This window comes from Epinephelus lanceolatus, chromosome 2, assembly GCF_041903045.1.
Source record: "Epinephelus lanceolatus isolate andai-2023 chromosome 2, ASM4190304v1, whole genome shotgun sequence".
Classification (NCBI taxonomy): domain Eukaryota; kingdom Metazoa; phylum Chordata; class Actinopteri; order Perciformes; family Serranidae; genus Epinephelus; species Epinephelus lanceolatus.
The window spans coordinates 2,690,491-2,715,636 of record NC_135735.1 but is presented as its reverse complement, the minus strand read 5'-3'; the positions used below and the strand labels follow the sequence as shown (position 1 = coordinate 2,715,636).

At 41.9% G+C, this 25,146-nt stretch overlaps 1 protein-coding gene across 1 annotated transcript; it reads left to right on the top strand.

Moving 5' to 3' along the window:
* The first annotated feature begins 340 nt into the window (after positions 1 to 340).
* drd4b (dopamine receptor D4b) lies at positions 341 to 22,953 on the top strand. The gene is made up of 4 exons (XM_033618934.2): positions 341 to 1,075; positions 2,986 to 3,098; positions 4,929 to 5,524; positions 16,908 to 22,953. The coding sequence occupies exons 1-4, from the start codon at positions 827 to 829 to the stop codon at positions 17,108 to 17,110; spliced, it is 1,161 nt and encodes a 386-aa protein (XP_033474825.1). The 5' UTR covers positions 341 to 826; the 3' UTR covers positions 17,111 to 22,953.
* Positions 22,954 to 25,146: the final 2,193 nt, after the last annotated feature.

The following is a 25,146-nucleotide window of genomic DNA, read 5'->3' as shown; positions in this document are numbered from 1 at the left end:
TTTGAGATACTTCACCTTTATGTTACACTTTTTACTTCTGCTCCACTCGAGATGCAAATACTTTTTACTCCACTACATTTATTTGATAACTTCAGTTACTTTGCAGATTCAGATTATAAATATCAAATATTTTTAACGAATATGTGATGATGTATTACCACAGATTAATCCTTGCTGTTAAGTTTTTAAATATGTCTCCTTCCTCCTCCCGGCTTCAGCCCCCTCCTGTTGGGTGGTGCCACAGAGAGGTGTAAATGGTCCCCTGATGGTAAACAGGTGATTACGGCCCTGTCATTAAACAACAGCACAACACTGAACTGATCTTTGTTGTCCTGGTCAACCAGCTGATTCACTCCTGCTGGGACTGTTCACACCAAGCGAGCAGCAGAGCTCCAGTAAGCAGATTTACGCAGATGGATTTAAGCTGTTGCCTTCTGATTCGTCCACTCTGCAAACTTGTTGCTTCAGCAGCGGGCTGAGAGGACGCCAGGAAACTGATCCACATAATGCTACAGGAGCCCGGCGGTGTCAGCTCAGTAAATGTTAAAGAAAAGTAAACCGAGGGGCCGGGGAAGGAGGGTTTCTAAAGCAGGATCTGGTGACTGTGCGTCTGGAGAGCGGAGCGCACCGCGGGCTCTGCGCACACTGAACGCGTCAGATGAGCGACCTCTCGGGAAAACTCTCACAGACTTCACCTGTGACGCTCCTGCTCATCTCGGAGCTGCTGGATACGGCTCATAGATGAAAACCACCCCGGAGAGAGTCGGTCTCTGTCGGACAAGGAGCCCGTCAGTCTGCGGCGCACGGCGGAACACCACCGGCGACCATGTCGGACATCTCCACTGATTTTAACAACGACACGCTGCCGGCGGCCGCGGTTACGGACTTCAACTTCCCCGCGCTCATATTCGGGATTTTACTGATTGTGATCATCACTGGTGGAAACGTGCTCGTGTGCCTCAGCGTGTACCTGGAGAAGGCTTTAAAAACCACCACCAACTACTTCATAGTCAGTTTGGCGTTCGCAGACCTGCTGCTGGCGGTGCTGGTGCTGCCGCTCTTCGTTTACGCAGAGGTAAGCACCTACAGGAGCCGGGTGGGTTACTGAACCTCGGGCCACAGGGGGCCACAGGGGCCATATTAACAGGATGTGTGCTGTAGTATTTAAAATCTGTGCAGTGTCACTGTGGATGTTCTGTAGCAGGAAGCTTCAGACAGTCAGAGAGTCTCTCCTCACCTCCATCAGTGGGAACTAAACACTTCAGTTTAACTTAGGTTTGTTGTCAACCAACAGCAGCACCTGAGAGTCCGGCCTCACCTGCAGAGTGTCACTGAAAGACGCACAAAACGAACAGGCCTACAGAGACACACAACATCCACTAAGATGCAAAAACAACCTCTAAGTTGTGCTACATGACTACGACGTTGCACAAAACAACCACAAACACACACAAAACTACTACAAAAACATGTGAAGGGACCTCAGATATTCAAAATGACAACAAAGACATGCAAAATGACGTTAAAGATGCGTAAACCAACTACAAAAATATGCTTAACTACTACAAAGACGCATAAAACGACTACATGGACATGCAAACTGACCACAAAAACAGGCAATAGAATCACAGACATGTAAAATGATTTTAAAAAGCACACAAAATAATAACAAAAACACACAAAAGGACCACAAAGACATGCAAAATTACCACAGATGCGCAAAATAACTCCAAATCATGCAAAAAATGGCCACAAAGACATGCAGAATTATCACAAAACATGCACAATGACCACAGACATGCAAAATGACTGAAAAGATGTGTGAAACAACGACCAAAACATTGCTTAACAACTATGAAGATGCATAAAATGACGACATAGACATGCAAAATGATTTAAAAAAGTGCACCAAATTACCATATATGCGTGAAATGACTGCAAAACATGCAAAAAACATCTGCAAAGACATCCAGAATGACCACAAAACATGCAAAATGATAGACAAGACATCTTAAATGACTACAAAAATGTGTAAAACAACTACAAAAAATGCTTAATGGCTACAAAGATGCATAAAATGACTACATGGACATGCAAAATGATTAAAAAAGCACACAAAATGATAACAACACCACTCAGAACAACCACAAACTGATTAAAAAAGCGCACAAAATGACCACAAACACATGCAAAACAGCTACAAAGACATGCAGAATGACCACAGATGAGCAAACTGACTGCAAAACGTGCAAAAACGGCCACATAGACGTGCAGAATGATCATGAAAACAAGTAAAACGGCCACAAAGACACATGTAATGGCTACAAGAACATGCAACATGACAACAGAAACATGCTAAAGGACTACAAAGAGACATGAAACAACCACAAAGATGTGAAGAACAACGCAGTCAGCAGCTAAAGTGACCACACACAAGACAGAAAAAGTAAACTGCTGCAGCCACTTTGTGTCTGGCTCTTATCTAGGAGGGGCGGGGGGGCTTTTACATGTCTGTGCCCAGGGGCCATTAGTTTTATAATCCACCCATGACAGTCGTCTGTATCACAGCTAACACCTGCAGACGTTGTGTTTTTAGTGTGTGTGTCTGTGTGAATACGTGTGTGGCTCAGAGATGCCCTGCTGACGCTTCCCCTCTAAGTCCTCTTTAATTAGCTGCATTTGTGATCTTGTTACCCGTGCTAGTGGCTGCAGCCACTTAATCTAGCGAGTGTCACGCTGGTGGCTCGTCCACATGCACTCTCTGGATTAGAGGAGTCAGTCTGAAAGTTAAAACCTTCCCATGTTCACCTGAAGAGAAGTCAGGAGGGGAGGAAGTGTTTCCCTGGAGGAATGTTTGTCTCAACACTGAGCTGCAGTGGTGCAACGGGATTAAACATATTTACTCTCAGATTTGGGGCAGCTAATCAGTCGCTGTTTGTGTGTTTCTTTCTCTCTCGCTGTGTGTGTGTGTGTGTGTGTGTGTAGTTTCAGGGTGGAGTTTGGTCCTTGAACATGCTGATGTGTGACAGCCTGATGACCATGGATGTGATGCTGTGCACCGCCTCTATATTCAACCTGTGCGCCATCAGCGTGGACAGGTACGTCTACATGTGTGTGTGTGTGTGTGTGTGTGTGTGTGTGTGTGTCTGGTCGAGGTTTAGACGGGGACATCAGTCATTCCTCTGCTGTAACGTGACAAGCAGCCTCTGTTTGGTTTTCACTGTGTGAGCCGATGGAGGAGGGGATGAGAGAACCAGAGGAGGGAGCGTGAGGATTCATATTTATCTCAAAATTTAAAAACAAGACTTGAATTTGATCCATAAATGATTCAGATGTTGAAATATTCTCCTGCAGACTCTAAAATCCTGCTTCGCTCTGATGCAGAGAATCGTTCAGAAACTTGAGGTGTGATTCTCCTGCACTGGATTTCAGCTCACCAGAGCTTTGACGCAGGTGTGAGCTGTTGATGAGCTGAAATTAAAATGAACCAAAATGTGTGAGCAGTGAGAAGATGGAGGTGATTCTTTCACATTATTTTTAAACAGCTGCAGCACTGCTGCTATTTTTCCTGAATTTGTTTTTGGTGAAACAAAGACATCGTTACTAAACTGCAGTGCAACTTTGTGATGACAAAAGCTGAGTAAGACATGTAGGGCAGATGTGGACAAGTGAGTCAGTTTACTGCAGCTCAAACAAGACGAGTAGGTGAAGATTTTTGCAAATTCAAAATCTTTTTTTTTTTCCAAGTAATTGAAAAACTGAGAAGGAAAGACTTAGGCCCCGATCACACAGAAAGTGTTTTAGCAGCTGGAGCCTTTTGATGATTGTTTTTAATGAGAATGAAGCTTTTTGCTCACTGTTTTTGTGTTGTGATGCATCTGGCGTTTTTGCTGGAGTGAACTCTGAACCCCTCCAGTTGAAAAAAAAAAAAAGTCAACTCAGAGCGTAAAAGCGCCCCACGTCACCTCCACTTTTTTTTCCCAATGGGATGATTTGAGAGGCGGGCCTTCTGTGGTGGTCACAACAAGTTTACAGTTGGTAAACAATGGAGGAGAAACTGGTGGTAGTGGTTGCTGGATACCCAGAGCTATACAGCCTGGTGATAGACAGCAGGTTGTCAAACTGCTCCTGAGTCGTCCTAAAATCTGCCTGGAAATGTCCATGATGGAGGAGAAGCTCCTGGACCAACTGGTGGTACTCCCCATGATCCAGCCTCTTTTTTAGGGTCTCATGTACCCACACAGATCTCTGTTTATCTGCTGACAGCCTCTCACCCTCAACCAGAGCTACAGACAGCACCCTCTGCCTCAACATGGCAGCAGCTACACACTGATCACTGCAGGATACATACAATAAATAAATGCTAGATTGATTACATGGGAAGGTTAGGGCGAGGAGGTGATGGGGTGGTTGCCTGGCAACAATAATAAGGTGCAGCAAACGTCTTTTACTCGTGGCAGTCAGTTTAACAAAAAAAAAGGCAGTGTGGTGAGACTCGTGTCTGACTCTTGCTATTTTAGTGGAGGCTTTACTGTCTTCACAATTTATTGTTTCTTATCTGTGAAATACAAGTAAATACAAGCTTCTTTCCACTGAGGGAAATGGTGTCAGCTTACAGAGACAGACAGGAGGTCTGTGTCACCGCAACGCTGAGCGTGAGGGTGGGCGAGTTCAACTTTCTGTCAACAACGGGGGTGTTTTGAACACACCCCTATTTTCACAGGTAACTTAGCCTGTCCCCCCACCGCAGGAAATAATGGATTAATCCTGGAAAGCTGTTGATGTAGCACTTTTCTCCTTATGAAAGTAACACGGCGATTATTCAACCAATGAGAATTTGGTCAGACGAGAGCATAGCGACCAAATAATCGACTAGTCGACCAGGAGACTACAGCCCTAGTTCTAACCCTTCTTCCTGTGTCCTGCAGGTTCATTGCCGTGTCCATCCCTCTGAACTACAACCGTAAACATGTGGACCACCGTCAGCTCATCCTGCTGTCGGCCACCTGGCTGCTGGCCCTGGCCGTGGCCTCGCCGGTCATCTTTGGCATCAACAACGTGCCTGACCGCGACCCCAGCGAGTGCAAACTGGAGGACAACAACTACGTGGTTTACTCTTCAGTCTGCTCCTTCTTCATCCCCTGCCCTATCATGGTCCTGCTCTACTTCGGGGTTTTCCGTGGCCTGCGGCACTGGGAGGAGGCCCGTAAGGTCAAACTGCGCAGCAGCATCGAGGCCTGCAGGAAGCTGCAGCACGCCGCTGTCGCCACCGCCCTCCCCCCGCTGACGGGCACCATCCCCGGGCCTCTGCCCATGCCTCTGCCCAGGATCATCGAGAGGGACTTGGCCCAGTCTCGGCTAGACGATACGGGCGACTACATACAGCAGGAGATTCCTTATCCTCGGCAGTACAGAGAGAACTCTGTGCCCACGGTAACGTTCAGTCAGCAGCAGCACAGGAAGAAGAGAGCCAAGATCAACAGCAGGGAGAGGAAAGCTATGAAGGTGCTACCTGTCGTAGTAGGTGAGTGTTCACGTTCTCCTTCTCGTCCAATCAGAGATCATGGGACTCATGAGCCCTTTTTACACAGAGATCCAAAAATATTCCTGAAACACAGACCCCTCATTACGTCAGCTTGACTTTTTTTACACAGAACCAAACAATGCAGCCATCATGCAGCCCCAGTGTGTGATTGTAGACAGCATGCTGACGTTCCAGAAGCAAAAGAAGCGTGACATGTAATTTTTATAGTGGCTAAATAATGTAGTTACAACTTCCGGATCTGTCACATGATGTCATTAGGCCCCAAAAGATTTTCTCTCCCACAGACTCAGAGGCATCAGTAAATCAGAGGATGAATGATTTGTTTCACTATTGGGATTTCATCCATTCTATTCGATAACATTTTTGGAACTCTAGAAGAGCAGCACGATTAAATCTTTTTATTCCCATTCAAGTTAGTGGAGGGCTAAACTGGAAGTGGCTGCTGGGCTCGTGAAAATTTGAGTGCACTTGCTCAGTGGGCCCAATTATGGGGAAGATCTAGGTATTGATGTACCTGGGGGGGGTCAAACTGTTGTGGCTCCATGCACCACTTAGCAACTTTGACAGGAATGAACGAGGCCTCGCCTCCAAAGCTGGAGCCAGTTCTCCTCATACAGCTAAGTTTTTCACACTGATTAGGCACTTCAACTATCTCTGCTGTTGGCTTCAAGGGTAAAAAATCTGTTCCTTCATTTCATGATCACACCTTTTATACAGAGCGGCAAGGTGGAAGAATGGTGCAACATTTCCACATTGAACAGGCAGTGTAAAATGGGCTACACAGTACAGCAGCTATGATAACTCGATCTAAATACACTTAAAGGTGTTTTTAACCCTAAACTACTCCTTCACAGCACTGTCAGACACTAAAGCTGCACCTCCCAGACAGACTCTTCACATTAAACATCCATGATCAGATAGAAATCTGACTCCAGAGCTGACATGCAGTCTGCAATCTGCTCACCAGGACCGCCATCAGGAGGGTCAAAGGGTAGAGATGACTCTGTCCCAAGGCCAAGGGGGGGCCCATGAAAAGGTCTATGGTTGACCCTTAAATAGGATCAAGTACAACAATATACTCACTGACTTAAATCAAGTTATGAGTATTTACATGATAAATGTATTTTTATCATTAAAGCACATTTCAGTGTTCCCTCTGATACTCCCAGCCGCCTGCAGGTATTGTGTAATGATGCGGTTCATTTAAAAGAGAGGTTCAGATGCTGCTTGAGGAGAATCCAGGATACAGAGAGAACGAGAAAATGAAAGGAGAAAAGAGGTGATGGACAAATGTCTCACAAATTAATGTGAAGAAGCAGCAGGTACGACAGGCAGAGCTGAAGGCGAGAAGTGAGGCAGAGTAATTTTTAGCAACTAAAACCTGCTGTATCGGCTCAGTTATAAAGCTACAGTGAAGACAAGACATCAGATTAAACTAGAGCATCCATTGGTACCAACTATCTTGTTTGAAAGGGGGCCAAATAACACTGCAAAGCCATACAGTCTTTACATTATTTCAGATCTGCACACAATTTGACCAGTATTTGATCATAGTAGCAGTTTTTCAGTCAGGATTTAACACCTTGCAGTAATTTCTTCATTCAATGTTTGATTTTACTTTTCTCTAATCGTTCATTAGAGGACATCTTTTTAGCAAAACAATAAAAATTACTACTCAATATGATTAATTGGATTATAATTGCAGTAAGTATAAAATTTTGCACAGAGATATAGTGATTTGAGGGGCCCTGACAGGAACATGTTGTCCCACCGCCCATGTTTCCTAACAGCTGGCTGCTGCTCACTCACTTCCACACCAGATCACATCACCTCAGTCCTTCAAAACCTCCACTGGCTCCATATTCAACAAAGAATCCAGTTCAAAATTCTCCTCATCACCTTAAAAGCTCTCCACAGTCTGTCCACCCGGTCCAAGCACCAGACCTGGAGGGGGCGGGGCCTGCTCCCTCTAGAACTCTATATGAACACCTCAGACATTCTCTGTCACACTGGTCTTTCAAAACGGCACTCAAAACCCACCTTTTAATCTGTGAGTCCATTAGCTCCCCTTCACTTTCCATTGTTGTAGTTGTTTTTATTCTGTTATTGCTTTTAATGTTTTGTCTTTTTTTACCATGTAAAGTGCCTCTGAGTACCTTTGAAAGCACTACACCAATAAAATGTATTATTATTGTAAGCTGAAGCTCTGGTTCAAGGACCCGCTTCACAAAAGCAATTTGTGAGCAACACTTAAAAGCTCAAAGTGTTATTATGCTCATCTGTGCTGCACGTAAACAAACGTGCATGAGTGTCATTCAGGAACATTCAGATGGGAATTATAACGTACGTGGCCAGTAGGAAGCAGCTTCACGTTAAAGAAACAAATAAATCAGGAAACAGAAATCAGTTTCAACCCTGTTTCACTCAGTACATTTACATAGGGTGACCATATTTTGATTTCCAAAAAAGGGGACACGACATAGCCTACTTAACTGATACTCGCAGTTTACTCAAAGATGCCTTATAATTTTAATATATTTAAAGTTTATATGTATGGATAGAAAATTCAGTTATATTACAAAATAATATCTCTCAAAGACAGAAATTCAGATAGGCCCCTATAGATAGGGGACACATACACACACTAGAGTGTGGCTACCCGATCCGAGCCCGACGAGTCCCGACGGGTCCTGACGGGTTGTTCCGGGTTCGGGCAAAAATGTATAAATTGTATTCGGGCTCAGGTCGGATTCGGTCAGCTTTCAGTGATCCTATTGTCTGTCCTGTTTATTGCTTGGGCACTGTTATTTACGTGACAACACCTGAACAGAACACACACACATTGGCTGTTTGTTTCTACCTCTCCCCTCGCTGGAAGCCTCGGACCTCCCGCTGCCCGCTCCTGTCTCAAACACGGAGGTCTCCCTCTCCGCAGAGCACCCACGTCGCACGCCCGGCCTGTTAAATAGCCTGTAACCATAACAACTGTGTGACACAAACTCAGTGCTTTAGTAATTAAATAATGTCGGGCTTGGTTCGGTTTCGGACATAACAAAACAAAATGACTGTTGGGTTTGGACAGAAATATGCAGCCCGTGCCGCACTCTAACACACACACACACACACACACACACACACAAAAGGAAAACTGGACATTATCATCAATTTATAAATACACCCCGGACAGGACGTGAAAAGTGGACATGTCCGGGCAAAAGAGGACGTTTGGTCAGCCTAGTTTACATGACATCAGAGAAAATCAGTTTATTGTGTCAGTCTGACTAAAACCGGACTTTTAAAACACACGTAAACATGTTAGTGTGACTGAAATGGTCCTAAAATGAATTTGTCACAGTGGGACTAACACACCCAGATCATATGACTCCTGCACGTATACAGTCAATCAGACCCAAACTGGCCGAGGCGCTCTGAGCATGCTCCACAGTTTCCGCCCCCAGAAGTCAAATAGACTTTAATTAAATAACGAAAAAACGACCAGTATGTTGTTTGTTGGTGTTGAACAGTGGTCTGCAGCTTGTCACACCATCCACCATCCTCCGATGAGAAAGTCAGCTCCTATAGTACGTCACTTTAGAAACACTGATATGACTCATATGAAACATACAAATGTAATGTGTCAGTGGTTTGCAGAAACGTACAATGCAAACATTTTCTTATGTCGACTGGGCAGAGTGATGTGTTTCTGCAGGATGAGGCTTTTTTGATTGTCTATCACAGAGCAACCTGCAGCTCTGAGTCACATGTGGCTCTTTAGCCCCTCTACTGTGGCTCCCTGTGGCTTTAACGAAAATGATATGGAAATGAATAACATTTTTTTTTTTTTTTACATTTTAATTCTAATTTATTATTGTTGAGGGCCTTAAAAATTCTTAGATTCTCTAGTGGAAAAAAGTGAAGCCAATGCACCCAATAACTCCTCCATCTCCAGCCTGGTGCCTGGTTACAGGTTCTAAATCCAAATAAGGAAAAGTCTCAGAGGAAAACAGAGACTTTAATAGTGTGTGGAAAGACTTGTTTACATTCATAGCCAACGCTGCTAATCATAATTAGCCAAATGCAGAGTAGCCACCTTGTCATAAAACATACTAATGAATTCTCATTTAGACCTATTAGTAATGTTGATAGACTCATTTAAACTAAACAGGCTGAGTTACCTTCATTATAAAGCTTAAATGTGTTTTATGGCTCCAGATGTTTCAAAGTTTTGGTTAAAGAACGTCTCTTTCATAGTAAAGGCTGTCGACTCCTGCTCCATCACTATGATCTCTATGAATGTGATTCAGCTCTTTATATAGACGCTGATTTATTAAAACTGTTTTTGCTGTGACAGTAACACACTCACAGGAGGCGACTGCAGCCTTGGCAGAGGTTTGAGTGCTTTTAAGATTTTCTTTAACAAAGGCATTTTAATCATGAAAAGCTATCGAGATTGACCTTTATTCTGAGCACGCTGAACCGCCAGCATGACCTCATTCAAACGAATAAGAGTGCTGTATTTTTTCAGAGGGTGAAGTTGGTCTGCACAGGTCGTCACAGTTATTTCATCAGTACAACTGTTTAATATCTGACAGGTGTTACAGTCAGGAGTCAGGCAGCTCAGGTGCTTCTTGTTCTTCATCACTTACATAAATAGATTTCTAAGAGCCAAACAAATCAGTGGAATGATTCTTTCTTTGGCTTCTCTTTATTTTTTGTGTGAAGATTTTACCAGCTGACTAACTGAAAGATTGTGTTTTTGATGTTTGTTTACTCGTTAAAGTTTTTGAGGTGAAAATGTCGTTTCCTGTTGCTGTACACAAGAGGCCTTTCATTACGGCCTCTTGTGTATTTCAGTTATCTGTTTACTCACTGAAGCAGGAAATGAAAGTAAAATTGCTTGAGACAGTACGTGAGGTGTTTAAATGCTGAACGGTTCAATAAGGTAATTACTACCCAGCTGTGTGTGACGTCTATTAATCAAACAGAAGATGAATTATGAACAGATTTCTCACATTTTCAGTCCCAACAGCATCTTTGCTCCTCAAATCTTAATTTACACATCCAAAGAAATGTATAACCACTGCATGTTTATGAGGATAAAATTAACTCTGGACTCCAGAGTGTGATCAAACAGTTAATTATCTGTTACACTTTGCATTTTCAATTCGTTTGTGTTGCCACTCGGTTAGCTGTAGGTGTGAAGACGTTCACGCAGGTTCACTGTGAGTGGCGGGATAGAAGCCTCATGTCTGACTCACCGTCTCTCAACAAGTAGCGCCAGTATAGCTTAAAGCCCTCAATCCAATTATTATGTAACACATGATGTTAGAGTCACACCGTCTCTGCTGCACAGACGAGCTGAGATCAGAGGGGTATTCCAGGTAGGAGGTTCAACAAACTTCGAGTCTAATCCTGAACTCTGAGTCGACTTACCCTGAGCTGGGAAACTCTGAGTATCCGGTTCCAGAACAGCTGATCTGAATTAGTTCAGTCAACTCTGAGTAGGTACAAGCGCATGCACATCCACAATAAAAAGCCATCATCAATGGAGTCCCGATACCTTGAGTCACCAAAGCAATCAACTTAGTTTACACCTGTGGAATTGGAGGTGCTCATGAATGCCTAAAAAACACACTTAGAAGTAGGGCTGCCACTAACGATTATTTTCATTGTCGACTAATCTGTCGATTATTACTGTTGTTTATTTTGATAGTTTGCACCCCGCAGGTCACCACTGTGTCCATGAGACCCTTTTTTTTAGCTTCTACAGTGATCTCTCCACAACTACAGCCCTGACACATGCACAAAAGGGACAGGCGACAGTGATCAAATGACACGCAGCGTGTTCTTGAATAAAATGACAAATTTCTCTGAGTTTGAACGTTTTCAGAAATGTTTAGGACACTGTAAGTTCACAACTCAACTAAATGTTTTACATTGGACTGGTTGTTTTTAGACATTTTAATGTGGAAGAGTGACATATTATTATATTATATAACACTGGTTCCAATAAAGTTGGCTAAAAATGTGACTGGTCACAATGATTTGCAAATTATCTTTGACCTATATTCAGTTGAACACAGTATGATGACAAGATATTTAATGTTTTAACTGATAAACTTTGTTGTTTTTCACAAATATACACTTACTCAGAATTTAATGCTGCAACAGGCTCCCGAAAAGTTGGGACAGGGGCAACAAAAGACTGGGAAAGTTGTTAAATACTCATAAACACCAGTTTAAAATATCCCACAGGTAAACAGGTAACTGGTGACAGGTGATGGTGTCATGATCAGGTGTGAAAGGGGCGTCCTGGAAAAGCTCAGTCGTTCACAAGCAGGGACGGGCAGGTTCACCACTTTGTGAAAAACTGTGAGGACAAACAGTCCAACAGTTAAAAAACAAAGTTTCTCATTTAGTGATTTCACCTTCTAAAATCCGTAATATCATCAAAACATTCAGAGAATCTGGAGAGATCTCTGCACTTAAGGGGCAAAGCTGAAAACCAACACTGATTGACCTTTGACCCCTCAGACTGCTCTGCAGTAAAAACCAACATGACTGTATAAAGGATACTACTACATGAGCTCAGGAACACTTTGGAAAACCACTGTCTGTAAACACATCACTGCATCTACCAATGACAGTTCAGACTGTACCAGGCTCCACCCACTTCTCTGAGCCCGAGCTCATCTGAGATGGACCGACACAAAGTGGTCTGACCAGTCCATCATGGACGTCATGTCCTCCAGGACCATCCAGACTGTTGCCAGCTCAAGGTTCAAAGTATGTGAGATGGGATGGAGAGGTGCATCATGGGTAACTTCACATCTGTGAAGGCTCCATGAATGCTGAAAGGTACGCACAGGTTTTGGAGCAACATATGCTGCCATCCAGACGACGTCTTTCTCAGGGACGTCCTTGCTTATTCCAGGGAGACGATGAGACACATTGTGACGTGTTCCAACAGCGTGGCTTCGTAGTGACAGCGTGCAGGTACCAGACTGACCTGCCTGCAGTCCACACCTGTCTCCTACTGAACATGTGTGGAACATTATGAAGCGTTGACCCCGGACTGTTGAGACACTGATGTCAGATATAGATTTTGCCTCTAAACTTTTGCAAGATTGTCAGAATCAGAAACATTTTAATTGCAAACAGTTGCACGTACAAGGTCTTGGTGATTTGGTGCATGTTAATACTGCAAGTTCATGTTTGCAAACTTCCACTCTCTGTCCATCTTTGATTTCATTTGTTCTTGGGTTAATACAGATTTAGGCATTATTGGAATATTGGAATATAATTTCACCTGCCTCACATAAACAGTTTATCAGTTTGATCATTAAACATCTTGTCTCTGTATTGTATTCATGTGAAGTGAATATAGGTCATTCTGTTTTTATTTACATTTTACATAGTGTCACAACTTTTTTGGAATTAGGGTTATATCTTTAAATTAAATACTCACATGTTTATGTGTGGAACGATTGCAATATTTACAACAAACTATGAAAACAGACAAAAAGGACCCCGAGAAAGGACAAATATTTTGGACAGTACATGACACTGATTCTGTGTTTCAAGGATATTCAAAAGTATTTCAGTCCAACATGGCAGTAACATCAGCCAGGCTCAGGTAGGAAGTGGTAACTGTCAGGTGAAACTGGAGTGTGCTGTTAATTAGAGTTTCTGTCATGTTTTTGTGCCTCAAATACTCCTGAATACTGGGACAGACACAGATCCCTCCACTTAACATCATCAGAGCTGTCCTGAATGCATCTTATGAATAAGAAGCATGCACGATGTCCTACTGACAGTACAGCTGTGGGTTATTATGCAAAGTCATCCAATCTCCTGGAAAGAGCGACATAAATCTCATCCATCAACCTCTCAACACAAAGCGAATAAATCCGTTTTATCGCTGACATGAGATGACACCTGAGACGAATGGCCTCACTTTGATTCAGTGACACGGTTATTCATAGTCCCTGCTCATCAAGGAAACTAAGCTTATTAAAGGTGTGTTATCGTTTCCCAGCTCACCTGCTCAAACAGAGAGCTCGCTGGTGTTTGTTGAGCCGGGGATAGACCTCTGCTTTTAGTTTGAAGACAGGATATAAATCATGTTTTCACACTCGGGTCTCTGAATCGGACAGCAAGAGCAAATTTACCTTCGACTGTCTGTCCCTGTGGTCAGTTAATACATTAAAGTTTCCTGTGTCTTTATCCTTTCTGAAATCACAGTTTCCTGAGAGGCAGCAGACAAAAAAAAGTCAAGAAATCCAAAATTTATCGAACACCCTGGAGCAGAAATGTCTGCAGTAAAAATTATGAGACAGCAGGGTCGTTACGTTTCTACCTCGTCTCTAATGAACTCCGTCTGGTCGTGAATCATTTAGAGTCACGCTGTCAAGTCACAATGAAACGCACCGTCTCTCCTGTTGAAGTTGAATCATCAGGCGGGACAAAACATGGGAAAGTAGAAATTAATGAGAGATCATTTAGGAGGAGAGAGGGACTTATGTTTGAGATGAGACCGGCTAAAATATAAAGTTTGATTTTCTGCCTGCAGTTACAGCGTGACCCCGTCCATTAAGGTTATATTCTCCCGCTCAGCTTGACACTTATATTCTATAATATCTAATAAATTACATCATTTAAAAAGATGTGCTTGAAAAAAGAGTTTTGTACCTGTAATATTAGCTTTGGAAACATTCGTGTTTGTATCTTTAAACTGTAATGAAAGCATATTTCAGTGTGTGTTGCAGCTTCACTTTTTAAGTTTGAACATTTAGATTTTGCCTCACACTTCTGCAGTATCGTCAGAATCAGAATGTTTTCATTGCCAATACTGCAAGTTCATGTTTGCAAACTTCCACCCTCTGTCCAGGTTTGATTTCATTTGTTCTTGGGTTAATACAGATTAAGGCATTACACGTTGGATCCTGTGAGTCCTGTGGGTTGTGAGGTGGAGCACCACATGTCCCAGATGCTTGATCAGATTCGGATCAATAGTAATTTATGTTTTGAGCAGCATGTCACTAAGCTTGTCCAATTGTGTCTTAATCACCTCAGAAACATTGATAAGATCTGTTCTGACTTTTAAAGATACAGATATATAGATACTTGCAACGACTCCAGATTGTTCAGAGCTCATCAGGGCACTGACATCAGGGAGTGCTTGAGTGCTGTTACCATGAGGGGGGTACTTATTCTGCGACCGTGTTTGGGTTGGTGGAGTGGTTGCTTTGCACAAAGTAGAGCAGAACTGCTATTATTGTTGTGTGAATTACATCGACGATAAAACGATGCTGAAGTTAGCTTCCGATTCGCCAGCTTCCGATTCGGCACTTAAGGGGAAAGTTAAGAGGAAATTAACTTAATGTGCAGTGCGACTGTTTGTCCACTGATTGTCTGTTTTTTGTGACACTTCTTGATGTGAAAACATTTTAGACATTTTAGGTAAGACATTAACTTTACCTGACACCCACTATTGTATTTGTGAAACATTTATTTTATTTGTGAAAATGCTAAAGGGGAGATTTCACCGTTTCTGTTTTATACCTAGACCTCATTAGACCAGGTCCAGATCAAAAACCACTGTACCTAGACTTCTCAAATCTGGCCTAGATTATCCTAGAGGCTAAACATTCATTCAGACACAGTTTCTGATTTGTGAAACCTTTATTCTATTTGTGAAAATGCTATAAAGACACATTTCACTGTTTTTTCACCAGAAACTGTGTCTGAATGAATGTTTAGCCTCTGTAGGGTAATCTATAATCTAGTAGAAAGATGCAATTACTTTTAAAACAGAGAAAATGGATGTTTTTGCTCAAGAGAGAGAAAACCTACAAGTACCAGAATGCACTGTGCTGCACCGGACCAATAAACGCTCCCGCTAGTGGGTGACATAATGCGAACGTGTCCATTTGAAACAATGGTGGCCGGCTGGCAAGAAACAATCTCGATTTCTTACAGTTAAACGACGAGCTGAAACATGTTTCTGAAAACATCTGAGGTGAGAAATAGACTCAGAAACATAATCTTGGTTTATATTTGACCACCGCTGCAGTTTTACTGTTTGGTCCAAGATTTTTAGCCTCTATTTTTTTTAACTGTGCAGGAAACAGTATGGCGCCCACTTCCTGTTCAAATACTCTCACTTTCACAGCTAAACACGACGGTAAAACATGTCTCTAAAAACATCTTAGGAGAGAAATAGGCAGTGCAGTTACATCGTCTTAATAAATATCCAATCAGCATTGCCTAGTTTTTCAGTTTGATCAGATTTCAGTCCAAGTTGGAGAGAGAAAGAAGCTGGGTTTGTCTCTTGATCTGCTTCTATACTCTTCTACACTACTATGTCTGCAGTGGTGGCATGGTGGTGACCATTACGAAAATGCGGAGGTACAGCCTGTAGTTCAAGCAACAGCCTGAGAGCCAGCAAAACATTTGCCAGGGGGCAAGTAGGGATATTTTAGGCACCAGTTAGATGGAGTGAAGCTTACCAGAGTTCATTTACACGTACTACCCACATTGTTTTGATACAAAGCTGGTTGAAAATCAGGGAAGAATCGCGTTAAATAGCATTTTTAATGCAGGACTTATGTATAAAAGAGTATTTTTACACTGCCGTATTTAACTTGACTATTAAGATTCACCACTGATACATGACACAGCGCTCACAGCTCTGTACATAGAAAGTTTTGATTAAAGCAAACTACCGAAATAGAGGTTTTTTATTCTGATGTCTTTTAATAAAACATGCAATAAATGTTAAACCATTTCCTATAAATTTTGGTTCAAAATGCTGATAATCAATGAAACAAATGGAGAAAAACTTCTTTTTTTTTTCTTTTAGTTCTTTTACAAGCCGATTCTCATCTCATTCGTATCTACATGCAACTAAATAATTCACGTCTGAACTCAGCAGGAGAGACGGTTTCCAGACACCTTCATCGGCCACAGAACCTGATTTAAAGACCGAGACTTTTCTCTCCTTGACAGGAAAATTACTGTGCCAAGATTTTAATTGCTTTGAGCCCTGTGACAGTTCACATTGTTGACTGATGTCATTTTACTGCTCCTGCCAGCAAAAACAAGAATGATAGGTACCAAAAGAAAGAGGCATAATTGGTGAGAGAATAAATCAACCCCCTGATGCATATTGTCGTGTGTTTGTGACATATTGTGAAATATGGTGTCAGCATATTTTAATCCCCCCGCTGGCACTCACAGGATAAACACGAGCACGACTCCAGAAGCTGCTGCAGAAGTCAGTCTGTCACTTTGTATTAAAGACGGTTTAAAGTTATCGTTTTACTTGACGACTAACTCTGATCTTCATATCTTCACGCAGGTTGCTTCCTGTTCTGCTGGACTCCGTTCTTCGTGGTGCACACGATGCGAGCCGTCTGTCTGACGTGCAACATCCCTCCCAGTCTGATGAGCACTGTCACCTGGCTGGGCTACGTCAACAGCGCTCTCAACCCCATCATCTACACCATCTTCAACACAGAGTTCAAGAAGTTCTTCAAGAAGTGTTTCCGCAGCTGCTGCTGACGTCAGGTTTCCCTCCGTGGACGCTGAAGGAAGGACCTGGGAGGTCATGAAGCCCGACTGGGAAATCTTCCAGTTTAGCCAGTCTACCCATCTCTGAGCTGCCAGCTGGATGTGGATGGTTCATAATCTCTGGCTGGCAGGAGAAACATGCTTGAACACTATTGCTGGTGATAAATATCACATTTCTGGGTCCATTTCATCATTTGGTGATGAACTGTCTTGATCCTCCGGGATTACCACCCAAACTAAATAATGATGTCGCACAGAGAGCCGCAGAAAACAGACTCCCCCGTCTGAGAGGAGCTGTCACCACTCTCAGTTTGTCTGTACAGCACTTCTTTACCGTGTATCAGCCTCGGCTGTAGTTAAGGTCTGCCAGTTCGAGTGATCGACGTGGGATTGTACAAAGCATGTCTCCCTGAGAGGATCAACTCGGGGTGAAAATGTCCCCAGGATCCAGAAAGACAGACTAAGTTTCAACAGAGCAGAATGTCAAACAGCTTCATGATGAAAAAATATCTTTGAAAATCAGCCGCTGATCTCCACTTTCTCATATAAGCTTAAATTAATAGTCTCTTAGTCGCTTTCTTGACAGGAGTCAGATGAGAAAATCGATATTGCCCTCAAGTCTGAACAAACAGTCAACAGACAGGGCGACAGCTAGCCTGGTCCTTCAGATGGAGATAACAAAATGATGCTTCACGTTACACATTTTTATTTGTTTGTTTCATCCAAACTAAAAGCAAAGTTGAAAACTGACGATTAAAGAGTTATTATGTGGTGGATGATATCTTGGCCCGTCTCCTTGAGGGCAGAGACACCAGAGTAGCTGTTTCACTGTTTCCTGTTTTTATGCTCAGCTAAAATAAGTGGCTCCACACTTTTCATCCAACTCTGAGCAAGAAAGCAAATAGAATATTTCCCCAAAGGTAGAGCTGCAGTGATTAAACGATTAATCAGTTTGACGATCAACAGAAAATTATGGGTAATTGGCAACTATTTTTATCATCTTTGGGATGCTTGTCTTTGTCACACATAATAACAAACTGAACAGCTCTGGATCTTCCTGTTGGATAAAACAGCATCTGAAGATGTCACCATGTGCTCGAGGAAATTACACGGCAGAAATTGTTTCATTGTTTCCTGACATTTAACGACAAAGTGATTGATTGCTTGATCCGGGAAATTACAATAATGGAAATAATTGTTAGTTGCAGCCCAACCCAAATGTTGAGCTGTTCCTTTGATGCAACACAGAGCTCACATCAGTCCTCACGGCCCCTTTGAAAGTGCTTCTGGGAAATGCCTAAAAATGATCAATGCATAGGAGACCAAGTGGCCAGTCGAAGAAAAGCAAAAACAAAAAGCTTCATCAACAAAATATCTACAAGGAATCTGATCTCACAGAAGCATGTGAAATCACCACGACCTCTTGACACAGCATTACACACTGGTCCCTCATCAAAAAGCCTTTGGGATTTTTCCATTGGATTTTAGATTACTGCAGAAAATAAGCTCTGTGGCAAACATTTATGATCCTTACACGTTTTGTTTAGCAAAATAATCTTCACAAATGAACACCACGTTCATGACTGTTGAAGCCAAAATGCAGTCACAAGAAGTAAAAAGCTAACGTTAGGTTATAAATGAACGACACTAGAGTCGCATGATTTTAGCATCGCCGCGACAACGAGGCTGTAAAGCCGTGTTCAGTCTGATGACATTCTGTAGTTTTATTTAGCCACTTGTCTGTGAAGATTCTCAGTCATCCAGGTCATGGTAATCGTAAGTGCTATACCACAGGCAACTGGACTTGCTTGCGTTTCTTGAAGACGTTTCACCTCTCATCCAAGAAGCTTCTTCAGTTCTAAATGACTGGTACGAAGTGTCAGGTGGGAGGGTGGGTCAACGACTCACATCGTGACCTTAACGACTCTGAAACTAAGAGCTCACGTGACCCCTACGACTCTGCAAGGGTTCCCACCCACACAGGGTTTATAGCCTGCAACTTCGTACCAGTCATTTAGAACTGAAGAAGCTTCTTGGATGAGAGGCGAAACGTCTTCAAGAAACGCAAATGCTACGATATAGCACGTACTACTTAGCCACTTGTTAGCAGCCGCCTTTTGTAAGGCACTTAAAAGCTTCAGAATTCACAGTGGGGTATTTACTGACATATTTTATGTTGTAGAACAACACGTGGAAGTCTCTTTAGCTTGTGTGAACCACAGACCTTATTTCAGACATCAAACCAAAAACTCATCCAAGTAAACCCAATGACTTCAAGACGAGGGAACTGGGAGTGCACTCCATTGTTTTTTAGTTGAGCACGTCACCCCTGCAGCTTGTTCACAAAAAACATTTTTGTTATTACAGAGAACGTAAAGGAAGGAAAAAGATACCATTTTATACCGTAATGAATTCCAGCTACTGGAACCAGCACCAATATAAGTTCAAATGTGAACAGCACCCAACCCTGGACTTAAGTACGTCACGCAAAGCAATGTAACCACGTAAATGACGTAAGAATGTAAAGTTAAAAGAAGTCAATGTTGACTTTTAGTTTCACACGTGACATGAACAGTGGTCTCCAGGCTTAAAGTCCTGCGTTTGTTGACCCATCCTCCACCCTGACCTCCACCCTACGCGGTATATGTCGCTCTTCATACCACCTATGGGGTTGTGACATTAACCGCTGCCCACTGTGTGAAGACGTCGAACCAGGGAATTCATGTGTTCACCATGACGAAGGATCCTACTTCACTTATGATCGGCGCCGTTTCTGTGATGCTGGCACCATCACGTGATGTTTTGTTCAGAGGTCGTGGTCATTTCATGTGTTTCTGTGGCAGCAGGTCGCAGCAATCTGAAGTGTGATATCACAAAGTATAAGTGGATGAAAGTGTTTTCTCTTCAGAGGAGCAGAACTGAGAAGCTCAGCTACATCCAGTCGGCTGACTCACTGACTCCTCCGTCACGGATCACTGACTTCTTCTGTGTTGAATCAGTAAAACGGTTTATGATGTGGAACACACCACAGTTGGAACCTGCTCACCGCGGCTGTTTGAGGAGAGGTTAACATGTGTACTCATCAAGACACTCATACAATATTAAGTAGCAATATGCCTTAAAATTCACAGGATGTACTTGATAGAAGTTTTAGCATTCGATCTCTCAACAGGAGTTAACGAGATCCCTGCGAAGTCATTTTTAAGTTGTCAAGAATATATTTCCCTTCCTGTTTCATATTTAAAAGCTCTCTCACTTTAATTCACACATAATGTCAAAACCTTGAGTGAACACTCATCAACACCCTGCGACACCGAGGCTGAGGAGACCTGATGAGTTGCTTTCTCTGCTTTGTATCTGAGTAATATGATTCATTCTAGTGCTGAGAGGGCGACACGTGAAACTTATAATGGATGAAATATAATAAATAGCACAGGGAGGAGGAGAGGGTGAACGTCTTTTACCTGACAATTTAAAATCTCCTCTGCTACTCCAGAGAAAAGAAAGTTTATCATCCCACTAATTATTTTACTCCTGCAGTTTATTACTGTCACCATGACCAAAATAACTTCATTATTTTTACATGCTTTTCATATTAAACAATTTTTCTTGCTGCTAAACATCAACGTTTTCGTACAACCACAATAATTTTGTATGTTAGTAATTTTCCAAATGTTAAAATGTTCTTTGGATGCTCCACTGCTGAAGTTGTGCGACACACACTGAAGTCTTTTTGTTATGATCTGCAGCCCAGTCGCACAATGAAAATGTTGCCATTGAACGTTTCTGCAAACTACAGATACATTGGACATCTCATATGTATCATATCAACGTGACGTAGTATATGAGCTGACTTTGTCATCAGGAGGTTGGAGGCAGGGGCGTAAATATAGACAGTGCAGGCGCTGCTGTTGCACTGGGGCCCTGTGTTAGGTGGAGAATGGGCCCTTATGAATGACTGTTACCTCTAAAGAAGAACTCTCATTAAATTAAGAACGTTGCCATTTTCTATATACGCCCGTGAGACAGGTAAACCCATCTCTGTCATGTTTAATTTTTCTTTATTTGTAAAACAGTCCATAGCATCTGTAACAAAATCATATGCTTATTATTCTATAAATCAACTATTCTAAAACTATTAATTTGCAAAATTAACTATTTCTTAATTTCTTCTTTTCTTTGGTATTTTTTGTTACACACCGATATGCAATCATGATTGCTGGGTAATATGTAAGTTGATGTTATCCAGTGTCAAGTCTCTGATCATGTGACAAGACCATATGTGCACAATAGCGTGCACTGGGGCCCGTCCTAACTATACGCCACTGGGCGGAGGAGATAGCGGATGGTGTGACACCTAGGCAAGATACCTGCCACACTGCAGACCACTGCTACAGACCAACAAAAGACAAAGCTAGCTGTTTTTAGGGAGTCTTTTCAGCCTCCAAACGTGGGTGTTTCTAGCGACCCATTGTGGAGTTTCCAGCAAGGATTGTACCCCTAAACTGGGTATTTTATTTTCCCTAACCTTAACCAAGAGGTCTTTGTACTTAAACATTAAGTATTATAACCACAGCACTGTTTAAATCTAAAGTTTCAATAAATCCGCAACATAATTATGTGCAAATGTAGCACATCCATGATTTGCAGAAACGTACACTGGCAATATATTTTCTGGTAATTTGGTTGTGATGTACAAACTTATATTTCAACTAGGGATGCACAATATTGGATTTTTTGCCGATATATAAAATCTTATTTGGCCTATAACTGATACAAATATCAATATATCCCCTTCTTTCCCCACCTAATTTTAGTGATCATCAAGTCTCCTCTGCCTCTCATGACGGCCCACCAGCAGATGGAGACATGAAATACAACACTGTTCACTGTATGTGATATTCATTCATTGTGCACACAGTGTTGAGATGGAATAATAATCTTGTTTAACTGAAGATGAGTTGGGCTGTTGTTATAACAAAAAACTTTTTCCGTCTTTTAAGCAAACACATTGATTTTGTGTTAGCAGCAAAGTTTTATGACTAAAAACAAGCGACGTATTATAAAAACAGAATAATTCAATAAATATATAATTCAACTATAATTTCAGTAACTGAATTTGAACTAAAAATATGCCTCCTCCTTAATTTGGTGTCCAGTAATAACGAGAAATATATGTCCTTATGACATTAAAAAATATGCTGTGACAAGGATCTTATTAAAATTATAAACTTTACTCGTTATAACAAGAAAGTGATCAAATATTTTTTGTCAGGGTGGCAGTAAAACATTGTTGTGTGTTAAACTAACTTCCGGCTTTAAATTAATTTGAATCCCAAACTATTATTTTTGCTAAATGAAAAACTCCATACGAGTATTTCCTTCTCAGACAGATCAATAATATTAGAGTATCGTCTCACAATAAAAGCAGCAGCACTGTAAAGAATATCTTTTATTTTTAACTGAGTAATGAATATCAGATAAAACTTGTTTTCTAAAATGTTTGTATGATGTTGACTGAAACTTTTGAGTTGCTATAATAAGAAAATGTAAGTGAAGCATTTCCGGATGGTGTCTTTATAACGTCGCACATTAGAGTCTTTATATCCTCTGGTCGAGTTCTGTGAAAAAGTTGTTTCTGTGTTCTGACACTCGAAGTGTTTCTGACTGCAGGGAGGCTTAAATTTGAGTGGCATTGTCCTTTAAGCCTTGACTGCCTGTCACCACAGTGTGTGTGTGTGTGTGTGTTTGGTTACTGACTGTGCCTACTGTATGCCATATCCACGTTTTATGTGGAAACCTTTCTAATAAAGTGTGTCATCTTTCTAAATGTTCCAGTCGGCTGTGATGTCATCGGCTCAGTTTGAGGTAGACGTGGTCGAACGGTCTCGTCTTTTAATGTCAGATAACTTCACCTGCTGAAACACCTCATGTTGGGCAAAAAGACCTGTCACTGCAAACAACAACTGTGCATCTCTCTGTAGTCACTTTGCATCTCTCTGTAGTCATTTTAAATCTCTTTGTAGTCGTTTTACATGTCTTAGTAGTCGGTTTGCATCGCTCTGTAGTTGTTTTGTGTCTCTTTCTGGTTGTTTTGCATCTCTCTGTAGTCACTTTGTATCTCTTCATAGTCACTTTGCATCTCTCTGTAGTCACTTTGTATCTCTTCATAGTCACTTTGCATCTCTCTGTAGTCACTTTGTATCTCTTCATAGTCACTTTGCATCTCTCTGTAGTGGTTTTGCATGCCATAGTAGTTGTTTTGCATCTCTTTGTAGTTGTTTTGTCTCTCTTTCTGGTTGTTTTGCATCTCTCTGTAGTCACTTTGCATCTCTCTGTTGTTAGTTTGCATCTCTCTATAGTCATTTGGCATGCCTTAGTAGTTGGTCTGCATCGCTCTGCAGTTGTTTTGTGTCTCTTTCTGGTTGTTTTGCATCTCTCTGTAGTCACTTTGCATCTCTCTATAGTAGTTTTGCATGCCTTAGTAGTTGGTTTGCATCTCTCTGTAGTCACTTTGCATCTCTTCATAGTCACTTTGCATCTCTCTATAGTAGTTTTGCATGCCTTAGTAGTTGGTTTGCATCTCTCTGTAGTCACTTTGCATCTCTTCATAGTCACTTTGCATCTCTCTATAGTAGTTTTGCATGCCTTAGTAGTTGGTTTGCATCTCTTTGTCGTTGTTTTGTGTCTTTCTGGTTGTTTTGCATCTCTCTGTATTCACTTTGCATCGATCTGTAGTTGGTTTGCATCTCTCTGTAGTCATTTTGCATGTCTAAGTAGTCATTTTGCATCTCTTTGTAGTTTTGTGTCTCTCTCTGGTCAATTTGCATGTTGTAGTAGTCAGCTTGTGTCTCTTCCTGCTTCTTTTACATCTTTATGTAGTCATCTTACATCTCTGTAGTTGTTTTGTGTCACTTTTAGATATTTTACATCTCTTTGAGGACACTCTGCATCTCTTTGTTGTTTTGTGTCTCTTTCGAATAATTTGCATCTCTATCTGCTCTAAACATTTCAGAGTTGTCCTGTCAGATGCTTGCCTAAAGTGTATACATACCAGATCTCCGGACTTTGGACCAATCAGAACAAATGCTGCGGCATTTTCCTTATCATACTGAATATAATCTTTGGGCACAAATGGGAGGCACACAGAGACGAGCATTAAAGGGAAAACTTTCCTTACAGTAGATGATATCATACGGTGATAAAACAGACTCCTCTTGTCACAGAGACATGAGCAGCAGCAGCAGCAGCAGCAGCAGCAGCAGGAGGAGGACGGAGGTGACAATTGGAACAAGGTGTGAGAGTCAGTTTGAAAAAACTGAAGCAGGAGATGAATTTGATCAAATCTGATGCATGACTACAAAACTCCAAACAGCACGAGGCATGTTGAGCTCACAGTGACAGACCTGTATTCAGCTCACACTCAGTCGATTGGTGTGAGACATCTCGTGAAAGATGGACTGATGGAGTAGGCCACACTGCACCTTATTATCCTGGTTTGATCATATAAGAGATGACATTTACATGAAACATGAGAAACCTGGGTAATAATAATAATATCCCTCTATGGTTTCTGCATCTGTGCATCCAGCAATGTTATTTCTTCTGGATCTGAATGACAAAAACATTTAACATCATAGTGTTTTGTTTTAGTAACAAACTATGACACAACTGATGTCTCAGAGTCACAGAGAATGATCAGAAAACTGGATCAAGCGCTAACACGGCACAGTATCGTGAACTGAGCTGCACCAGGAGACAAAAGGTGACCACTGTGAAGGACACGTGGCGATATCCTTGGTCATGGCTCTAAAACGACCAGCTCAAGTGTCTTCCATTGGCAGTGATGGAGTGAATAAATAACATATAAAAAAGACGTAGCCACATTTTCACAGGTCTCCATGCTGATTCCTCCTGTTTACTAACCTTTTCTCTGGCCTGTTTGTGATGTGGAAAGTGACTCACCACTACAGAAAACACACACAAAGCAAAGCACACTGGTGTGCTCAGAGTCATGTGCACAGCTC